The 20,762-nt window shown below is 42.2% G+C and overlaps 1 protein-coding gene across 1 annotated transcript in view; it reads left to right on the top strand.

Annotated features, from left to right (window-relative positions):
* The window catches only part of arb2a (ARB2 cotranscriptional regulator A), a 138,242-nt gene extending 132,010 nt beyond the window's left edge, over positions 1-6,232 (top strand). Inside the window, exon 5 of the mRNA XM_080432241.1 lies at positions 4,188-6,232. Within this exon, the coding sequence (XP_080288367.1) occupies positions 4,188-4,387 (200 nt within the window). The 3' untranslated portion in view covers positions 4,388-6,232. The remainder of the gene's footprint in view (positions 1-4,187) is intronic.
* Positions 6,233-20,762: the final 14,530 nt, after the last annotated feature.

The following is a 20,762-nucleotide window of genomic DNA, read 5'->3' on the forward strand; positions in this document are numbered from 1 at the left end:
AAGAGCCGCGGCCGGCGTTCCGCGAGGGGCGCGGGGAGAGAGAGACAGAGAGAGAGAGAGAGAGAGAGAGAGAGGCTGGCGGCGTTCCGCAGCAGGAAGTTCATCGCCAGTTCGGGGGTGAACGGGAGAGCGCCGCGTGGAGGCATCGATCGGCTCTGCGGAGAAAAAGGGGGAGAAGAGGGGAAGACGGAAAAAAATGAAATAAAACAGACGTTCTAAAATATAAACTGTCTTACAAAGCCAAAGTGCAGTAACTTCGTTTTTTGGACACACTGACTTATCTGTGTACCCCAAAGTTCAAATTAGCCTTCGTGATTTTGGGGGATAAACAATTACCTCAAGATACAGGTATACAACTAGTGTAATATCACTTATATGCCGATAACCCATTTGACTGACCAATTGAAACACTTTTGAACCATTTTTATCAGTTAAATTATTTGCGTAGTTACTGCACTTTGGCTTTGTTGGGGCGTGAGAGGGTGAGGAGGAGAATTAGGACGATGAAGGAGGAGGACGAGATGGAAGGCGATCTCCGTGGCTGTATAAATGATGGATAAAAGAGGAGTGGAGATGTGCAGTGCAGTCGTTACATGGGTATATACACAGTGTCTGGGAACGCTGGGTTATTGACTGCCTGTGATTGCCCAGGCCAGTGAATTTGACCCACGGCTATACCAGCCTGTAGCTTGCAGAGTGTGGCCTCCAATGTGATCATGCACTCACACACACAAAAACACGCACGCTCGTGCTCGCACGCACGCACATACGCAGGCTGACAAAACATGTCACCCCCCCCCGACCACACGTCAGTCCAATCCCAGCTTCACTGCAAATCCCCATCCATAAACATTACCACACACACACACACACACACACACACACACACACACACACACACACACACACACACACACACACACACACACACACGCGCCATCTCCATTAATGTGTCCAGGCAGGGGTCAATCTAATAAACATGGGGTCAGTGCAGTGGTCATCAGAGAAGTGTCTACAGTGAGAGAGCCTTTGAGATGCTTCTCCTTAATTACAGTAGCTCTCCCTCCACACTTTCTCATATATACATATCGTTGTTGTCGGGCAGAAACCTCCTATCTCCATATTCTACGTTTTTGTGTTTTTTTGTAAATTAACGCCCCACTTGATCATACTACATGTCCCAAAAAAACACTATCACTGAACACACACATGACTGTCCGCTATAATAACCACAGCATACACTTTAACCCATTAACTCATTCACTGCCAGAACTTTTTTATTTTTGCGTTTGACAAACTGCCAGAGATTTTTCATAGAAAAAGAAAGTACTCAGGAGCCAAGATACAAAATGTTTAAGTTTTAAGTTAACAAGGAAGTGGATTGGAGTCTAGATCTTCAACAAATCATATCTCCTTGGTCTTTAGGTTAAAAATTAAATAAATAAATAAGAAAAAAAAAAAAGAAAAAAAATTTAAAAGTCGTTTTAGTCGTTCTTGGCAGTGGGGGCTTAAAGGACAAAAGTCGTTTTAGTCGTTCTAGGCAGTGAATGAGTTAAGACCGGGAACGCGGCATGACATTTTAAGATTTATTTAGCTATTCAAAAATAGTAGATCTCAAGCTCATAGCGCGGCACCGAGTGCCGCGCTATGAGCTTGTAGATCTGCTATTTTTTTTTAAGCCAACATTTGTAACTCAAATCTTTGCTTCTGGGGGTCCCTGGAACAAAATATTTTGAGATGGGGGTCCAAGTACATATCATTTTGGGTGGTCCTTGACATGAAAAAGTTTGAGAACCACTGATATTATAAAGCAACATATGTTTTTTGTTTTAAACTGTTTAGGATTTAGAAGATGTTTTGTAGAATCGGCCTCAGGTCTTATTTCGATTTTTCAAAACATTGGATGCATTGGAATGCAGCCTCTTTTTTTTCTATTTCCTGAAAAGTTACATTTTGGACGTAGAAGGTTTCCATCTGATAGCAACAATATATAGATATATAATTCCACATTCTCATATCAAAGGGCTGTCAAACTTTGCACATCATCTCCCTGCAAACCTCTTCCCCCCTCTGGGAGGCGATGGGAGCGCATAGCATCATGGTTTTCTGAAGTCCAGTTACAGTAGCCTATGTGTTGTTGTTGCTAAGCAGCCAACAAGCCGCTAGCTATAAGAAACAGGAGAAACAATCTACTATCTGTTAGAGATTTCTTGAAATGGTCGGCAAAGCTCGGAGCCCAGTGTCGTGCCAGATTGTGCAAGAGAAAGAACCGGCCTAGGTCTACAAAAAAACATGCCCAAAAAGAAACAACTAGGACTTTTATACATTGGGGCTATTTGAAAATCTTTAAAAAGGTTTTGAAAAATCTAAACCTTTTTCAAGATTTTCAAATAGGCCTACACAAATCTTGCATGGGGGTCCATGGCACCAAATATTTTCAGATGGGGGGTCCTTGACATGAAAAATGACAACCACTGGTTTAAACAACATTAGGAAGCAAGCCCAAACAAGCAACTACACTTTAGAAACAAGCCCCCCCCCCCCAAAAAAAAAGAAACGCAATCCGCAACTACCAATTATTTACACACAACTTTACCGGGAAAACAATCCCACTACATTACATTACAGTCATTTAGCAAACGCTTTTATCCAAAGCGACTTACAATAAGTGCATTCAACATACTGTAGGTAGGCAAGAAAACTACTAATCACCAGAACTCTTTAGGTCGTAACACACGGCAAGCGGTTCACGCGGGCGGTACCGCTCGGATCAGCGGTGATCGCGCCGCGATCATAGTTTTTTTTTTCTTCCTGCGCGGCGCGGTGAAAATACAATGTCACCACAATCCAGGTCTTGCTGCCCGCGCGCGAGAATTTCACGGGGCCGCGCCCTTCTGCCTCACCGCCCCTCAACTTCTCCGCGCGTCCCAAATAATCGCCCGCCTCTCATTGAAAATGAATTACATACTGTAGGCGCGTTGGCCGCTTGCCGTGTGAAAGGACCTTAAAGAGCATTCTCTTCTAAAACATCGAGAATACCTAGCGCTAAGGTAAAAGTGCAATATATCAGCTATCTTTCTTTCTTAAATAGATGAGACAAGCCCAAAGTCGCTTATAAGCAGGACTTGGCAACACTGCCAGAGCCCCGAGATGAGAACACAACAGCAACTTCAGCCAAGAGCTGTCATCATCATCCTCATCATCATCATCATCATCATCAACACCTCTCTGCCGTGCTGAGGTGTTGTGCGGTGGAGCTAGTGGTCGTTTAAGTTTTTTAAATTACCTTTTTTCACGAGCCAACCAACCAAGCAAAAGAAAAAGCCTGCCCGGGCCGGCCAGCCAGCAATACGCTGACCTCAGAGGCTCAGAGAGAGAGAGAGCGGAACCCGAGGCGTCTGGTACCAGATTTCAACCTGCAGCATGACCCCAAACTTGGGAACCTGCTAACCCGACGGAGGCCGCGGAGAAACCCGGCACCGGCACCCCCTTCCCCCGGACCACCTGATACGCATCCCTAAGCTATACCTCTCCTATCCGCGTCTCCTGCCCTCCTCTGAATCCACCCTTTAAAGAGAGTGAATGACTCCCGCTCCACTGGTTTCTCTTAGTAGCATCCATTGTGCGGCGGAGGGCTCTGGTTCAGCTGGAAGGCCCTGAGATGGAGACGGGTGGGGTGGGATGTGGGTGGGATGTGGGTGGGTGGGGGGGGGGGGGGGGATGGACAGGACGGGGGCAGTGTTGATTATCACGTATCCACTCAGATCACATATTAAGAAAAGTCCCCGCGGAGCGGGCTCAGGGTCGCGGGGCTGTCACAGCTCTCCTGCACGAGGCTCTAAGCTTGCGGGGAATGAGAGGGGGGGGGGGGGTGTGTGACACAATGCGCTGTGGGAGTGGCCTGTGACTCGAAGAAGGCTAAATATCCACCTCTCATGTCCAAATGTGGTTTTTTTTGCGCCTTTCATTTTTTCCGCTAGACTGTATGTGACTTGACGCGTCTACTTTCTGAGTGCATGCGTGAATAATTTGTCCTCCCCTGTGCGAACCCCATGTGGTGAGATGACATTTTCTGAACTCACAGCACACTGTCTCTCTCTCCCATGTGTGTGTGTGTGTGTGTGTGTGTGTGTGTGTGTGTGTGTGTGTGTGTGTGTGTGCGTGTGCGTGTGCGTGTGTGCGTGCAGGCACAGAGAAGCACGAGTTGACCTCCTGGAGGAGCTTCGACTCCATCTTCAGGTTCTTCGGCGAGGCCCTGCAGGAGGTGGAGGAGGAGGAGATGAGGGAGGAGGAGGGGGAGGAGGAGGAGGAGAAGAAGGAGGCGGAGGTCTCCAGTGCGGTCACCACGCGCAGCAGCTCGCTCAAAAACAAACACCAGGACTTATAGACGGACCGCAGCGGAACTGACCCCCGATGTCAGTCAGGCACAAACTGACAGAGGAGAAAGCTAACGGAGAGACGGGAACTTCCTGATCTCCTCCCTCCTCCTCCTCCTGCTCTGCTTTCTTTTCCCCTCTTCCTTTTCCCTCTCTCTCTTCATCTTTCCCCTCCATCTGTCTATCCATCCTTCCTTCCTTCTTTGCCCTCGTCCCTCCAGAGTGTAATCTCTCTCTCTCTCTCTTGCGCGCTCGCTCGCTCGCTCTCTCTTTCTCTCTCTCCCTGTCTCTCACCACCACACACACACACACACACACACACACACACACACACACACACACACAGTTGTGTTAAGAGGCGGAGCATGGTGGGGTCACCATATATTCATCACAATAGCGTTTTGCGTTACTTCTAGATGAGTGCAACTGTCAAAGCAATACGGGGAGGCTGTGAGGAGCGGGCAATGGCCTGCCTGCCTGAATGCCTGTTTGGCTGCCTGCCTGTTTGGCTGCTTGCCTGGCTGGTTGCCTGCTTGCCTGGCTGCTGGGCTTGCTGGCTGGCTGCGGGTACGAGTACGAGCCCCTGGCAGCCAGAGATTAAGGGCTGACAGGCTTCGTGCACGGCGCGCCACGGTGCACCTCTAATTGTCCTGACATCGGCCTGAACTGAGGCTAGTGCCCCCCGCTCCCCACCACCACCGTGCCCCCGACCCTCCACCACCACCACCACCACCACCCCACCATCAGCGCCACCAGTGCGAGTTGCTCCGTCGTCCCCCGTCCCCCGTCCCCCCCGCCACACCCCTTTCCCAGCCAACCTCCCACAACCCCATCCTCAAACCAACCCACCACCAGCCGAAAATGCACATGGTCCTAAAGCCCGCTGGTCATCACCCAGTGTTTGTGTTTGTACGACTGTCTCCAGACCCGTTCGATGTACTGATCGTCCAACGGTACTCTGATCCGCCACAGGATCCACTGTGACGGCTGTGTTTTTGTTTTGTTTTTCTTCTCTTCTTCTTAAACCACTTTCAACCCAACACTTTCATGTCCCTATTTTGGGCATGCCATTGTAGATTATTATTACATATAGATATTATCACATACTTCAAAAATAGCTAAAGTAGCCGTTCTATGAGCTCACAACGTGTCGCAACGCAACGGCTATTCTAGCTCTTTTTGAACATGTAGGGCATAAGTGGTTGATGAGAGTGAACACAATTAAATCAGGTTAACCTTTTTTCCTCTCTTCTCTTCCTCTCCTCTCCTCTCTAAATGCAGTCAGTCTTTTCTCTGCAGAGCCCAGCCCTCTGTGTGTACAATGTGGTCGTGTATAAATTCACACCTTGGAATTCTGGGTTTCCTCAGCTCTCTGACAACAAGAGAGACGCCGACATGTTTCTGTCGGGTGTCCTGTTTTTTTCTTTGGCTTGACAACTTTGTTGTTGTTGTTTTAGTTTTTTTGCTTTCTTTTTTCAACTTTTAGTTGAATTCTAATGCAATCACACTTTCAGTCTCTCTCACTCTCTCTTTTCTTCCTACTGTTTGTTCTCTCTCTCACTCATGCGCACGCACGCACGCACGCACATACACATACACACACACACACACATGCGCACACACACACACACACACACACACACACACACACACACACACACACACACACACACACACACACACTTGCACACAAACCATATTGGATTTTGTATATTAAGCCAACATAAATCCCAGAGCTATATGTGTTTACTTTAGGGCTTTTCCCTGTGTTTAATCTGTAAACGCATTGGAGGGAATCCTACCCTTTTATTCTTTCTTTCTTTTTTATATTATTAAATATATATATATATATATATATATATATATATATATATATATATATATATATATATTATTTTTTTCCTTCAATTTGATATCCTCGAAATTGATGCCTCCTGTTGATTGGATGTGATGGAACAAATATAACAAAACACAACGTGTGTATGTGCTGAATATGAAGAATTGGTGGGACGACTAAAGCAGATTTAGAAATCACTTAAAGTCAAGTATCAAAATGAGTTTTTCCTCTTTTTTTGTCATGTATTGTTTTTCTTATAAGCGTGTTATATCTCATTTTAACGCGGACCAGAAGTCACTTCGCCACTCTCATAAAAGCTTCAATATATTTCCTTACGACATGTCAGGAAATCCCAAGATTTCAATATTATCCCTAAAGCCATGGATGATATTTCCTCAGATGCTTGGAGAAATGTCCCCCCCCCCCCACACACACACACACACACACACACACACACACACACACACACACACACACACACGCACACACTGCTCAGCTTTCCACCTAATCTGCCTCCGTGACACAAAACAAGATAAAAAAAGAAAAACTGCTTCTACAACGTTATAAACCCGCTCAAGGCTTAAGGCATCGCTTCTCTAATGTGTGGTGACATTACTCAAAGCCTCAAACCACATGTCATCCTCATCGGTCCGTTCTACACTCACACACACAGCTAAACTAACACAGAGTTTTTTCTATATGGAAAAACCTAATCTCAAACGTTCCACTTTTGATCCAAATAAAAAAAAAATGACTGTTTGATACCTACATAACTTTACTTTCTCCACCCCCCCTTCAGCCACTCATCTTTATTTCACTTTTGTGGCATTATGAACAGGCCCACCCCCTGCTGAGCGTGGTTTAAGGCAGTTTCTAGTGGATTATCTCCCGTACGTAATGAGACGGCTGTGGCTGACGGTTGCCGGGCCTATCCTGTCTTTTCTTCTTTTTTAATTTGATTCACATCTCTCTGGATTTTTTTCTTTTTCTTTCTTTCTACAGGAGAAGTTGGGTTTTTACCATTCGACGATTTGATGGGAGTTTTTCATTTTATGGATATATCTGCTCTTGTTGTTTTCATTTCAGATATGCCTTTACAAGCACCGGCGAATTATTGAAGACGCGTTCATTTTTCACACCATAATTTGTATATTGTTGCCTTAGGATTAACAGGACACTATGTTTCGCTGGTGTGTTTTTTAATAAGAAAACGTAAATAACAAATAAATAAATAAAACAGCAAAGCCATATGTTCATGAAAATTAAGATGTAGCCTGTATAGGAGCAGCCTTAAACCAAATCTAAAGTATAGTATTGTTTAAAAACATCTACAAATGTCATTCAAACAGTGGCTCGCTTTTGCAATTGCTTTTTTGTGATTTTTTTTGTGGGGGGTATGACTTATAAGTTGTATTGATTTGTTCATATATGAGATAATATTGTTTAAAATGGGCTATACACTTTATCTGTTTAATAACGTAATAAACAATTACAACTTTGTTTGTAGACCATCTTCTAAAACTTCAAACAAAAAGTTTAAATCTCTAAATAATTTTTTGAGGTTTTTAGACTTTAGATTTTGTTTTTGTAATAATGCCAACTGTTGAAACTGAATAAAGAAGTGAAGTATTTTCATCTTGTTTTGTTACAAATCTTTGCATTCTTTATTTTAAATGGAGTTATTGTGCTTTTTAATCGTACCACTGTCATGTTGTTGTTGTATTTTTTCTTCACACTAATAATCAAACCGGGTATTTAAAACAATTTCAGTTTATAAATGTTAATTGGTGTGGTAGCCTACTGTTGGAATGTGCAGAAATATAAATCACCACTAGCCTACCATGCGTTGGAAAAGTTTTAAAATAAATACACGAGAGGGGATGTTGGGAGGAGGAGAGACAATGAAAGTTGCTCCAAGTGTAAAGCCGAGTTCAAGGGAAACCGAAAGTTGATCTCCAATGAAAATGGATCCCAGGCGTCACATAACACTGTCATGTATAAACTGTAACCCAGAGAGAACATTTCATACTCCTGAACCAATCCGTGGGCGTTGGTTGGGCTTTCCCTGTTTTACTAAAACAGCCTCGACCTTGAAGGTCTCAGTTCAAAGAAAAAGGAAAAACACCCACTGAAACTTATTGACAGCCGGGAAAGTTTAGCATTTTTTCCGTGTACTTTGAGTATAGTGGACTACTATACTCCAGTATGTTCCAGTACTTTGTGTACTGGAATTCCCTACTTTCTGTGTTTAAAAAATACCTTAAAAAGTAGGCTATAGCCTATTCGAAAAGCCACTTGAGAAACCTATAGGCCTAAACCAGAATAGGCCTACCGTTTGAATTCAAAGCAACGGAGTGCCAATTAAAGGGAGGATTAATACACTTATAAGGGGTGATTCAAAAACCCCTGTTCCATTTCGGCGATTAATTTAGTCCTAAGTGAAGTCCATCCGTCCATCCATCCATCCATCCATCCATCCAGGGGAAACAGAGCAGGTCATTAAACGCCCCCTCAATAAATCCTTAGAAATGTGTCCATTTAACCCCCTGAACAACAAGTGGAGCCGGGCGAGTTCCCTCACACACACACACACACACACACACACACCGTGTCACGACTGGGATGAAGGGAACAGACATTTAATCACACGGACACACATGCACGCACGCACCTGCGCGCACACACACACACACACAGAGTTGGGGCTCAAGTGTGTCACCTGTGTCATGTTCTTATAGTCAGACACTATGGTGTCAGTAAAATCCTCCGTGTTAATTTAATACTTTATGTTTAATGTTTTATTTTACAGTGTGTAGCCTAGTAGGCTATACGACTATACGAGTAACATAAGTAGACAACAGAAAGCCAGACTCTGTATCAAACTCATATTAAAGGAACGTATATACTTAAAGTTCTATGAAACCCCCATGTTTGTTTGTCTGTTTTTCTCCAGGCTGTGTATCTTCTTTTATAGTATTCCATTTCAATTTGCAGGTGTCTAAACGACAGCAGCAGCCCCCCAGGCTTAATAACTAAATAGAAAATAAATGCCCCAAGTGTTACATATTCATGATCACCGTTGCCTCATATGTCTCTGTCTGTCTGTCTCCACTATACTTCAAAAAGACAGAGAGGGGGGGAAACCACTGTGATAGTGTGTCAATGGGGGTAGTTATAGAGTTATAGACTACCCCATAGATGCTCTCTAAACATGATATTTCAATTTATTTTTCTTTCTTTCTCTCTCTCTCTTTCTTTCTAGTAGTTGTTGTCACGCTTGCTTGCGTTCGCTTACTCTGATAATATGAACTCCCTGCAAAGCAGCCAGCATTAGGCAGAGTTGGAATGTCTCCCTCCTCCCCTCCTCATCTCTCTCTCTCTCTCTCTCTCTCTCTCTCTCTCTCTCTCTCTCTCCCTCAGACACTCCAGTGGATCACTGTCAGATCACTATTTGCATAATTATATGCTCAGCTCTGAAGAGAAAACTAACCCCCCAAATTTTACGGGTCAGTTAACCGCAACAATCAATGTTTTATCGCCTATACTAAGGAGAAAAATATCTTAACAATCACCACGGAGGAGGAACTCTCTCTCTCTCTCTCTCTCTCTCTCTCTCTCTCTCTCTCTCTCTCTCTCTCTCCCTCTCTAAGTAGGTGAGCAAATACTTTTTCATCTATTGAGTGAAGCTGGGGGGCGAAATGTGTAGCTTAAGCTTGTCTGAGATGCATTCAAGTTTGTATCCCCATTTCTTTACCATTCTACCATCCCTGTATGTATAATATACTGTGTTGTTGTGTTTCTCTCTCCATATAGTATATGATATAAGACCCGTATTATATGGAGAGCAGAAGAACCCACTAGTATATAGAAGCCTAACCCGGCTTCGTTAAACGTCATTACATATTCATTGACTCGCAGAGAAACCGTTTAATCCAGTGGAAACAACTCCTCAATCGACTCTCTCTCTCTCTCTCTCTCTCTCTCTCTCTCTCTCTCTCTCTCTCTCTCTCTCTCTCTCTCTCTCTCTCTCTCTCTCTCCCCCCACCTCCTTCTCTGTCTATTCCAACAAGGCCTGAGAGTGATGAGCAGTGGTGTAAAGTAACTAAGTGCATTTACTCAAGTACTGTACTTATGTACAATTTTGAGGTTGACTTTACTGGAGTATTTCCAATTTTCCTTATACTTTTACTTCTACTATTTTGAGCTTGTAGATCTGCTATTTTCTAAAGATTTGTATAAAATGTATACCTTTGAAAACTTGTGAAATGGGACATTCTGCATAATGAGTACTTTCTACATTTGGTACATTTTGATGCCAATACGTTTGTACTTTTACTGAAGTAAAATGATGAATTCCGAACTTTTACTTGTAACAGAGTATTTTCTATATTGCAGTATTGATACTTTTACTTGAAGGTAGTGTGGTACTTTTTTTTTGGTTGAAAAGGTTAAAGTACTATATTCTGATAGTAATTATTTGCTACAGAGCGTTTGTTCGGTCACAGGGGTCTCTCCAGCTCTTTAGTAAACAGAATATAGTACATTTTCAGGTAGGTGACAACATTTAAGCCAAACAGGAGAGAGCACTGAACATGGAGAGACATGGGCGACTCCTTTTACTGAACAAACACTCAATGAGTACTATCAGAATAAAGAGCTATTTAACACTTATTTTAACCAAAGTAAATCACTTACCCTACCTTTAAGTAGGAAATGTGAGTACTTTTTCCATCACTGCCTGAGAGTGATGAGACAGCCCCCAGGGCCCTTGCCCAGACCTTTTGACATGTTGCTTGCATGAGGAGGGGGGGGGGGGGGGGGGTTCATACATGCTGCAGGTGCTCTCAGATGGTCCTCACCACGGGGACAGGTGTATGGTGCTTATAACCCTGTTATAACCTGATACACCTGAGAGAGAGCTGCAGCCAGCACCCGCTCATAGCAGCACCGTTTCTGGCTATATTGTGAGTGGGTAATGATATAGTCTGGTGCTGCATGGGGCTTGTTAGGTCTTTTTTACAATCAGACCCAGACACATGGACACGCAGGAGACCCCCACAGGGGGGCTTGATCATGCCTTGTTGTCCGTCTGCCTGTTGGCCTGGCACCGGTGGTGTAACAGTAACTAAGTACATTTACTCAAGTACTGTACTTAAGTGCAATGTTGAGGTACTTTTACTTTTACTGGAGTATTTCCAATTTTCAATACTTTTACTTTCATACTCCATACATCTCAAAGCAAATATTGTACTTTTTACTCCACTACAATTATTTGACAACTTGAGTTACTAGTTATACTTTGTAGATTTGAATTATTATTACGACACATACATTAACCACTTCAGCCCTATTTAGACTATTTGAAGATGGCCGATCTGCAAGCTCACAAGGCGTCGCGATTTTAATACATTATACATGCCTATATAAAACTCCCTATAGGTGCCGCTTGCCATGCACCGCGACACGTTTGTTAACTTAGCTTGTCGATTAGTTATTTTTGGTGGGTGACACCCAGAATTGAATGAAAGCTTTAAGAAATTATTCACTTGTCTGTCTGTCTGTCTGTCTGTCTGTCTGTCTGTCTGTCTGTCTGTCTGTCTGTCTGTTAGTCTGTCTGTCTGTCTGTCTGTTAGTCTGTCTGTCTCACTGTCTGTCTCACTGTCACTCTGTCTCTCTGTCTGTTATGTCTTCTTTTCCTTGGGTGTTTATTTTCTAACCAAGTGTACATTTTTACGCATTTTACGCACGTTACTACATTAACAAGTTACAATATTAGGTAATTGAGTTGAAATGAAGACCCCCCCCCCACACACACACACACACACACATTCTACAAGAAGTGTGGTGAGCTGTCTCTCTCTCTCTGTGCGGTAGGTTGTGTGAGACACACAGCCCGTGTGGGGGGGTCCTCCACTAGTACGAGGGGTCCTGGCATATAATGCACCGATTGTAGACAGCTGTTGGCAGAGCCGTTTTACGGTGTTCACTCCATTTGGCTTTAATAGTAAGCTTTACTCTCTACACCCCTCACCGCCCCTTCAATTACACCAGCAGCCCCCTGATACTCTCACCGCCTCTGAAATGGAATACATTTGAAGAATTGGAGCTGACTTTTAAGATATTTCGGAGGGACTACTTTTGTGATGATTTGAGGGTTATAGCGATATTAGGCGCAGGCAGCGGATGAAGAAGGGAGGGTGTGTGTGTGTGTGTGTGTGTGTGTGTGTGTGTGTGTGTGTGTGTGTGTGTGTGTGTGTGTGTGTGTGTGTGTGTGTGTGTGTGTGTGTGTGTGTGTGTGTGTGTGTGTGTGTGTGTGTGTGTGTGTGTGTGTGTGCGTGCGTGCGTGCGTGCGTGCGTGCGTGCGTGCGTGCGTGCGTGCGTGCGTGCGTGTGTGTGTGTGTGTGTGTGTGTGTGTGTGCGTGTGTGTGGGGGGGGGGGGAACAAAGCTCACTGGCCCATTTTAACTGGCCACCGACGGTTTATTGGAGAAAATTGGTCTTTTTTTTCTCTCTCGATGAATTACAGTCAAGGTGAAAGGGCTGGTATGATTGGTGCCTTTTCTTAGGCTATAAAATATCAATCCGAATGGGTGTTTTTTTGTGTGTGTTTTTTAAGCTTCTAATAGACTAATGTATTGTTTAGTGCGCTGCCATACTTCAAAACTCAAGATCTATTTGGCAAATGCAAAATAATATGCACAATGTATTGTTGCTCTTGCTGTGTGCGTGGAGTTTTAAGGCACGCTACGATTTAGTTTGGGCATGTAATATAAAATGCTATAAGTTTTATTTTTATTTTTACAAATTACCCATAAATATGGGTGACCAGCATAATTATATTAGGCTACTCGCACACATTTGAAAGTAAACAAAGCATAATTAGTTTATTCAAAACTATCCCTTTTAATACAGTTTTGAGCTTAACCGTTTGTAAAAACGTGTGTATTTTGAGTTTAAATTAGTATTAGTATAGATGATTATTCGTTTAAAATAAAAACAGCATGCTATTTTAACTATAAATAATTAGATATAAATGACCTGTTATTTCTCACTATTATTTCACATTGAATATATTTTCACAGGTATTTTAATTAAGCACAATTCGTTAAGTGTGTGTATATATATATACATTTAAAAACAATTACAATAAAATAATTAAATAAATCCACAAAAGCTCAACTTTAGGGATACAGGCCTATGGATATGCTTAACAACCTAGTTATTTTGTTATTTAAATGTACATAATATTGAACTTTTAATTCTATTCATTGTTTTCTACATATTGGTTGTAGCCTGTTGTAAATGCATGAAGCAACATAAAATATATACACCTGAACCATAAAGTAATTACATTGATATTTAAATAATTTAGATGTGTAGCATGCTACAGAGATGCATAACATTACAAAACAACATGCATCAAATAAGGATTTTGGGGGTTGATAGTTGTTGTGTTTTATTAATACAAGTTTCTAAAAGTTCGCACAACAATAGGCTACCATTCGGGTGAATGTATCGGGACGAGAGTTCTCACATAGACCTGCTTTCTCTCTCGTCACAAACTTAAACTATACTACAACCAAGACGCAAATAATCTCCCATAAAGGACTAAAATGTATCGCCTTTTGTGATAATAACGAAACGAAATAAGCAGGCGAAATAAATATTGTTCTTACACTAGAATCAATCATATAATAAACGGATCCCAGAAAATGTTAAAAATAAATAAAATAAAACCCTAGATCAATACATTATAGCAGCGGGGTTGGAGAGGTATATTATATACCTCTCATCAATATATATCGTATATATTGATTAGTCTTGCTTGTGTGTCTACAACGTCTCGGACCGGTTAAAACTCCTGGAATCCACCCCTCCACCCCTCCACCCCTCCCACACTAAACTCATCTATTTTGGGTTTGAAAAGGCCCAGAAAAAGGTGTGCAGGCAGCTTGATGATATTAAAGCGCACATTATAAATGAGTGTGATCATCCGGACAGACAGCGGCTCTATAGCTACAGGGCCTCGCGGAGGCTGAAGACATGGCAGGCCGGCAGTGCGTGGGCTGAACCCCGGGCCTCTTGCTGCTGCAGACGAATAAGAGCCGGCTTTATTACTCAGAGAGAGAGAGACGGGTCCGTGGATCCTCATTAACACGAGACACGAGACGAGATATTAAGTTATCGTCAATCCAATGAACTCGAATTATAGCTGGGAAGCACAGAGGTGACCCCCCCCACCCCTCCCCACCATGCACCAAAAAACTAAACTAAAAGAAATGGTGCCAGGTATTTTTCAAAAATAGCAAATCTACAAGCTCATAGCGTGGCACATATGAGCTATTTTTGAATAGCCAAAGTATAAAATATGGTTGAAGTGTTTAAAGTGATTGTGACGGTATAAATTAATTTGGCTGGGGACCCCCCTCCCCCCATGCAAGGACCCCTGGGGTCCCCAGACCCCACTTTGAGAACCAATGACCTAAGGTGATGAGAAAGAGAGAGAGAGAGGGGGGAGGCAGGTGTCTTCTTTAAGCCATTCTAATGTTTTTTAAGGCCCCTTCATTAAAGTTGGACCCGTTATAAAACATGCTAAGAGAGTTATTAGTGCGTTATTACACCGTTATTACAGACACGGTGTAATAACACTATTGAGCTGTCCATCCTGACAGCTCACACACTTTGTTATCATCTCCTCCATTTTACTTCTTTATCAGCCACTCAAATATAACAGGACGTCTCACCCCCCCCCCCCCCCCCCCCCACACACACACACACACACACACACACACACACACACACACGCACCGCACACGCACACACACACACACACTCTTCCTCTCTGCTTCTCTTTTCACTTTGACAAGCATCTCATCTCTCTCTCTCTCTCTCTCTCTCTCTCTCTCTCTCCCCCCTCCCTCTCTCTCTCTCTCTGCCAGCGTCCATAATAATCTCTCCATCCAGTTGAATAGCCTTTCTTCTTCTTGTCGTCGCCAAAGTCCTCATTCATTGTGTTTTCTTCTCCCACCTGAGTCAGCAGCATGATGATGAAAAGAGAGGAGGTTTTTTTTTTTGACGGCACTGTGAAAGAGAGGAGAGGAGAGGAGAGGAGAGGGGAAGAGAAGAGAAGAGAAGAGAAGAGAAGAGAAGAGAAGAGAAGAGAAGAGAAGAGAAGAGAAGAGAAGAGAAGAGAAGAGGAGAGGAGAGGAGAGGAGAGGAGAGAAGGAAGAGAAGAGAAGAGAAGAGAAGAGAAGAGAAGAGAAGAGAGAAGAGAAGAGAAGAGAAGAGAAGAGAAGAGAAGAGAAGAGGAGAGGAGAGGAGAGGAGAGGAGAGGAGAGGAGAGGAGAGGAGAGGAAGTAGAAGTAGAAGTAGAAGTAGAAGTAGAGACAATTGGAAATACTCCAGTAAAGTAAAAGTACCTCAAAATTGTACCTAAGTACAGTTGTTGAGTAAATGTACTTAGTTACTTTACACCACTGCGCGCACACACACACACACACACACACACACACACACACACACACACACACACACACACACACACACACACACACACACTGTGTGCGTGTATGGTTGCGTGTGTGCGTGTGTGTGTCTGAAGTGAACAACAGAAGAGCCCAGTCTACTTTCTTGCTGTTTATCCCTCCAGCAGAGAGCTGTCAGGTCCTGACAGATTGGCAGCGTCACTAAGCAGTTCCTTCCACAACTCAACACCCAGCCCAACACCACTATTGATCTGCTACAAATGGCTTCTGACGGAAATGACTGTCGGTCATATATGTGTATTCTTTAGATAATAGTTAAGTTGGGTTTAAAAGTATTATATTTGGACCCACCACATCATCACACAACTTGTAACCTATGGTCTCTGTAAACGGTCATATATGCATGCTCTTTTTTTTTAGGGGGTTTTCAAGTTTGATATCGTAAGAGGATGCAATTAGTTTTAAGAATAATCTACAAATGTTCTTACTTACAGTTCTTACACTTACAATAAATTACATATAAAGTAAGTGTAGCCAATTGTCAGGGTTTACTGAGTCGGTGGCAAGAACTATAACCATGCTATACTGTCAGGCAATTTAGTATGAAGTTTATATGAAAATATTCCTTTCATACTTGAAAACAGATGCATTATTTCAGTTAATGTATTATACTATAAATATACTATAATAGCTGTAAATGAATGACCAATCACAAATCAAACAGTATACTTCCTGTCAGTAACTAAAAAGAAAGTTTCATGATTTTCAAGATTTTGTGAAAGTGTAAAACACGACAAACAATGAATGCTCAAATCTGAAAACAAATGAGCAAAACAGAAAACTACATTTTCACAAAACAGATGAGCAAATCAATCAGAGAACAAACAATAGTTTTGAACAAAAGAGAAGTTGTATAAACTTTTGCATGAATGATTTTAACGAATTCATGTGAAGATTAACTTGAAACGTGCACAAAGCTGATAGCATGCAGACATTTTAAGAATGCACTGTCAATGCTTCAATATCAGGATTGCCAGCTATTAAGCCTAGTGAAGATACATGATGTCATCATTGTCTGCCCCACACCCTGACATGTATTTATTGAGGGTTCGAGGCCTATAGGCTCGAAGCCTCTTTGCATAATTGGCTTTCACTATTCTTCCGCCGTTTTTTCTGTCCTGGCCTAACCGTGTGGTCACTTTTTACGAAAATCTATGCAAAATGGCAGAGGGCTATGCCAAACAGCCACGGCACGAAACTCACAACCATTGGCCAAAGGGTGGCGCTGTAGCACTCAATTGAAAATGCCAACTTTGAACAGGTACAGCTCATGCCCTGTTTGACCTATAGCCATGAAACTTCGATGCACACATCATCACGTCTCCTCATGCCTAACAACTTTATATGAAAGCAGTTAAAATCAAACTCCTCCTTGGATTTTTGAGCAATCTGCACGAAACTGTCTACACATGTACTTTGGACCTATGCCGACAAAAACATGGCAGGGATTTTGGCAAGTGAAAACATTAAGCTTTTATGAGTCAATTAATATTGCAGTTTTATGAAAATTATTTGTCTGCCCCTAACACATACATGCAGACTCACATTTGTTTGAAACTTTGCAGTAATGTAGAGGGTCATTCCAAATATCACTGAAACCAATCTTACTCCAATTGGTCAAAGGGGGGCGCTGTAGCAATTTTTTGAAAATGCAAACTTTAAACAGACAAAAGTCATGCCTCGTTTGGCCGACAGCCATGAAACTTGCTTACACATGTGCCTTGACTCATGAGGAACACATCTATCACTTTGACCAGTAAGCTCCGCCCATTTTCCACAATTTTGAGTAGTTTGAAAAACACTTAAACCCAGGATTTCTGAGCAATTTGCGTGAAACTGTGTCATCTGTGTGAGCTCCTTTTTGACCAATTCAGGTCTATTGGTCCAATGGTTGATTGCTAAACCATCTGCCTTGCTACCACAGGGACGCCGGTTCAAGTCCCACCTCATGCAGACTTCATTTCAATTGTATTGCACACAACATGACTGTATCAATTAATACATGTGCAAATAACATTAAATGCTTTTTTGAGAGTAGTTGTTTTTTATGTATGACATACTTTCTTGTGAAAATAGCCGATCTACAATCTCACAACTTTTCAGATAGCAACGCTTTGTGAGCTTGTAGATCGACTATTTTCACTAGTTTTGGTACCGAGGAGACATCACATTTCTCTATTGGTAAATGCTTTGTGAACCACTGATATTAGTGTTAGTGACAGGGGCTCCGTTCATGGCAGAAGGCAAGAGTCTATGATCGTCAACAGACACCGTCAGGCTGGATGAAGCCTTAGCTGAATCACTAGTGTGACAGCCTGTGAGTCCGAAGGTTGAGGATTCGATTCATGTCTATGGCCATGGGTTGAGGTGTCCATGAGTAATGTTCTTAACCCTAGATTTATAGCCACAATCCCTCAGCACTTTGCTCAGCTGTTGAGAATGCTCATTTCATTGTTAGTTGCATGGGCTGCTTTGTCTCAAGTTCAATCTATTCTGTTTCTACGTCTTAATGTGCTATTGTTGCATATCGCTTTTTGCCTATCATGCCTCGGACCCGTTTATCGCTGCTTGCAGCTATATTATGTCATTATTATTGTACATAGAGACATTATCACTGTCCACAAAACAGGAACCTCCAAAGAGAAGCACATAACTGCAGAAGGACAAGAGAAATGCAGAAATACTAATGTCCTAAAGCCTATATCGTCGCTAAGCGATGCGTTTTGAGCTTGTAGATCTGCTATCCTGTGAAGTAACAGTTTTAGACATATGAGGTTCACCTGACAGAGATGATATACTCCATAACACGTCAAAAAGCGGTTGGCAAGAACATTGCCAATCTACAAGCTCTACAATATGCAATCTACAAGCTTAGATCTGCTATTTTCACCGAATGTTTGTCTATTTTTGCAGAACTTTCGCCTATTATTACCACATGCATGCCCCCAGAGTAGAGATGCTATAGGGTTCATTTGGTTAAGCAAGATGAAGTTGTTATGGTTGCAAGTTCAAAACCCTCCGACTTCAAGCTTGAAAACCTTGTGGCGTTAAGGTGGAGGGTAGTTAAAGGTTATCTTGGTGTCAATGGGCCAGTGGTGTTTTGAACACTATTGTGGAGATCCTGAAGGTTATGTGCTCAAGCAGTGGTGGAAAACGTACTCACATTTTTTACTTAAGTAAAAGTATCAATACTGCAATGTAGAAATACTCTTAAAAGTAAAAGTCCACTACAAAATTATTGGCATCAAAAATGTACTTAAAGTACCAAAAGTCAAAGTACTCACTATGCAGAATGTCCCATTTTTTTATTATTTTTTTTAACTTTGAAAATAGACGATCTACAAGCTCACAATGCGTCGCGATGCGTGACTAAAGTTTTCAAATAATTGTAGTGGAGTAAAAGTACAATATTTGCCTCTGAGATGTAGTGGAGTAGAAGTAAAAGAACAAAAAATTGGAAATACTCCAGTAAAGTAAAAAATACCTCAAAACTGTTCTTAAGTACAGTACATGTACTTATAGTTACTTTACACCACTGTGCTCTGTCTGATTGAGTCTGAACATAAAATTGTTTTGAAGGCCAACAATGTCCCATATGCGGTAAAGCTTTAAATGCTCTTATAGAAGAAGTTGTCTCGCCCTCATATACTGTGGTGTGGATAAGTTATCAGAACATGACTCAATCGGTTCAGGTTTGGAATGAACCGATTGATGCAAGCTTTCAACATACAAGCTTGAGACACTCTTGGACAGTAAGTAGAGGCTGTCCCGTTGGCTCAGTGTGTATGAAGTCCAAGATCCACACAGACTATCAAGCCGTTAATAGACTCTGTCTTGTTTGATGGCATAAAGCATTCTTATGGCGTGGCTTCTAGGAGGCAAGCAGTCTAGAAGAGAGAGAGAGAGAGAGAGAGAGAGAGAGAGAGAGAGAGAGAGAGAGAGAGAGAGAGAGAGAGAGAGAGAGAGAGAGAGAGAGAGAGCTGCTTCTAGCAAACTATACTGGACTGATCAGTATACCACATTTCTTGTAGGCCAAGGAAGTAAATCTCCAAATGTTTTTTTTTGTGTGAATATTTTTCACATTATGTAAATGTGTGAACATATGTGAATTCATAATCTCAGATCCACCATATTTGGTCCAAACTGAGGTCATCAATAGGACGCCTTCAACATGATGTTAGAGATCGGTTACATCTCTACTGTAACTTTGTATACAATTATTTGCTTAAAGAAACAATCAATAAAACACCCTACTTGGGCATAATCTTACATTATTGTGTGTAACCACCATTCAAGGAGCCATTTTGTATATTTTGCAAGAAGACCCTAATACTATGCATACTACAGTACACTGACATGATACTGACATGTTAATGACCATGATACTGACATGTTAATGACCATGATACTGACATGATACTGACATGTTAATGACCATGATACTGACATCATACTGACCATGATACTGACTGACATGATACTGACATGATCCTAACATGGTGCCTCCCTGTCATCTATGGTGCTTCATATGGTGCTTCCATATTTTAGAGTTACTATACACTGCTGCTCCTGAATACGATTTTCGTTTTCGTAAATGACAAATACAAATAAACGTTTGAACCCTGACGGCATGGGAATCAAACAAGGAACCTTTGTATTAAAAGTCTAAGTACCTCACCACTGCACAACAGAACTTTCACGCATTTTAGTGTACTTTGTGATGCTAGAATAGCTTTCAACAGATGCCAATATTTGACTACATAAACAGCAATAGTTACTAATATTTGACTAAGATTCAAGGCTGATATTGTAAGCCTTTTCAATCTTTCCTCCTGGAGTTGGCTCTGAAGACTGAAGCAAGGACTTTATAGTCCAAGGTTTGAACTGCTAATCTCTGCAATGAGAGGCACGTATCTTACAACTCCACCACTGTGTTTTGTGTGTTGCTCATTGTCTTGTATGCTCTTCATTGAAAGATTGAAGTCAGGTAAAAAACCTCACCCTT

This window comes from Gymnoscopelus braueri (genome assembly GCF_963280865.1).
Source record: "Gymnoscopelus braueri genome assembly, chromosome: 7".
In the NCBI taxonomy this organism is placed as follows: Eukaryota; Metazoa; Chordata; class Actinopteri; order Myctophiformes; family Myctophidae; genus Gymnoscopelus; species Gymnoscopelus braueri.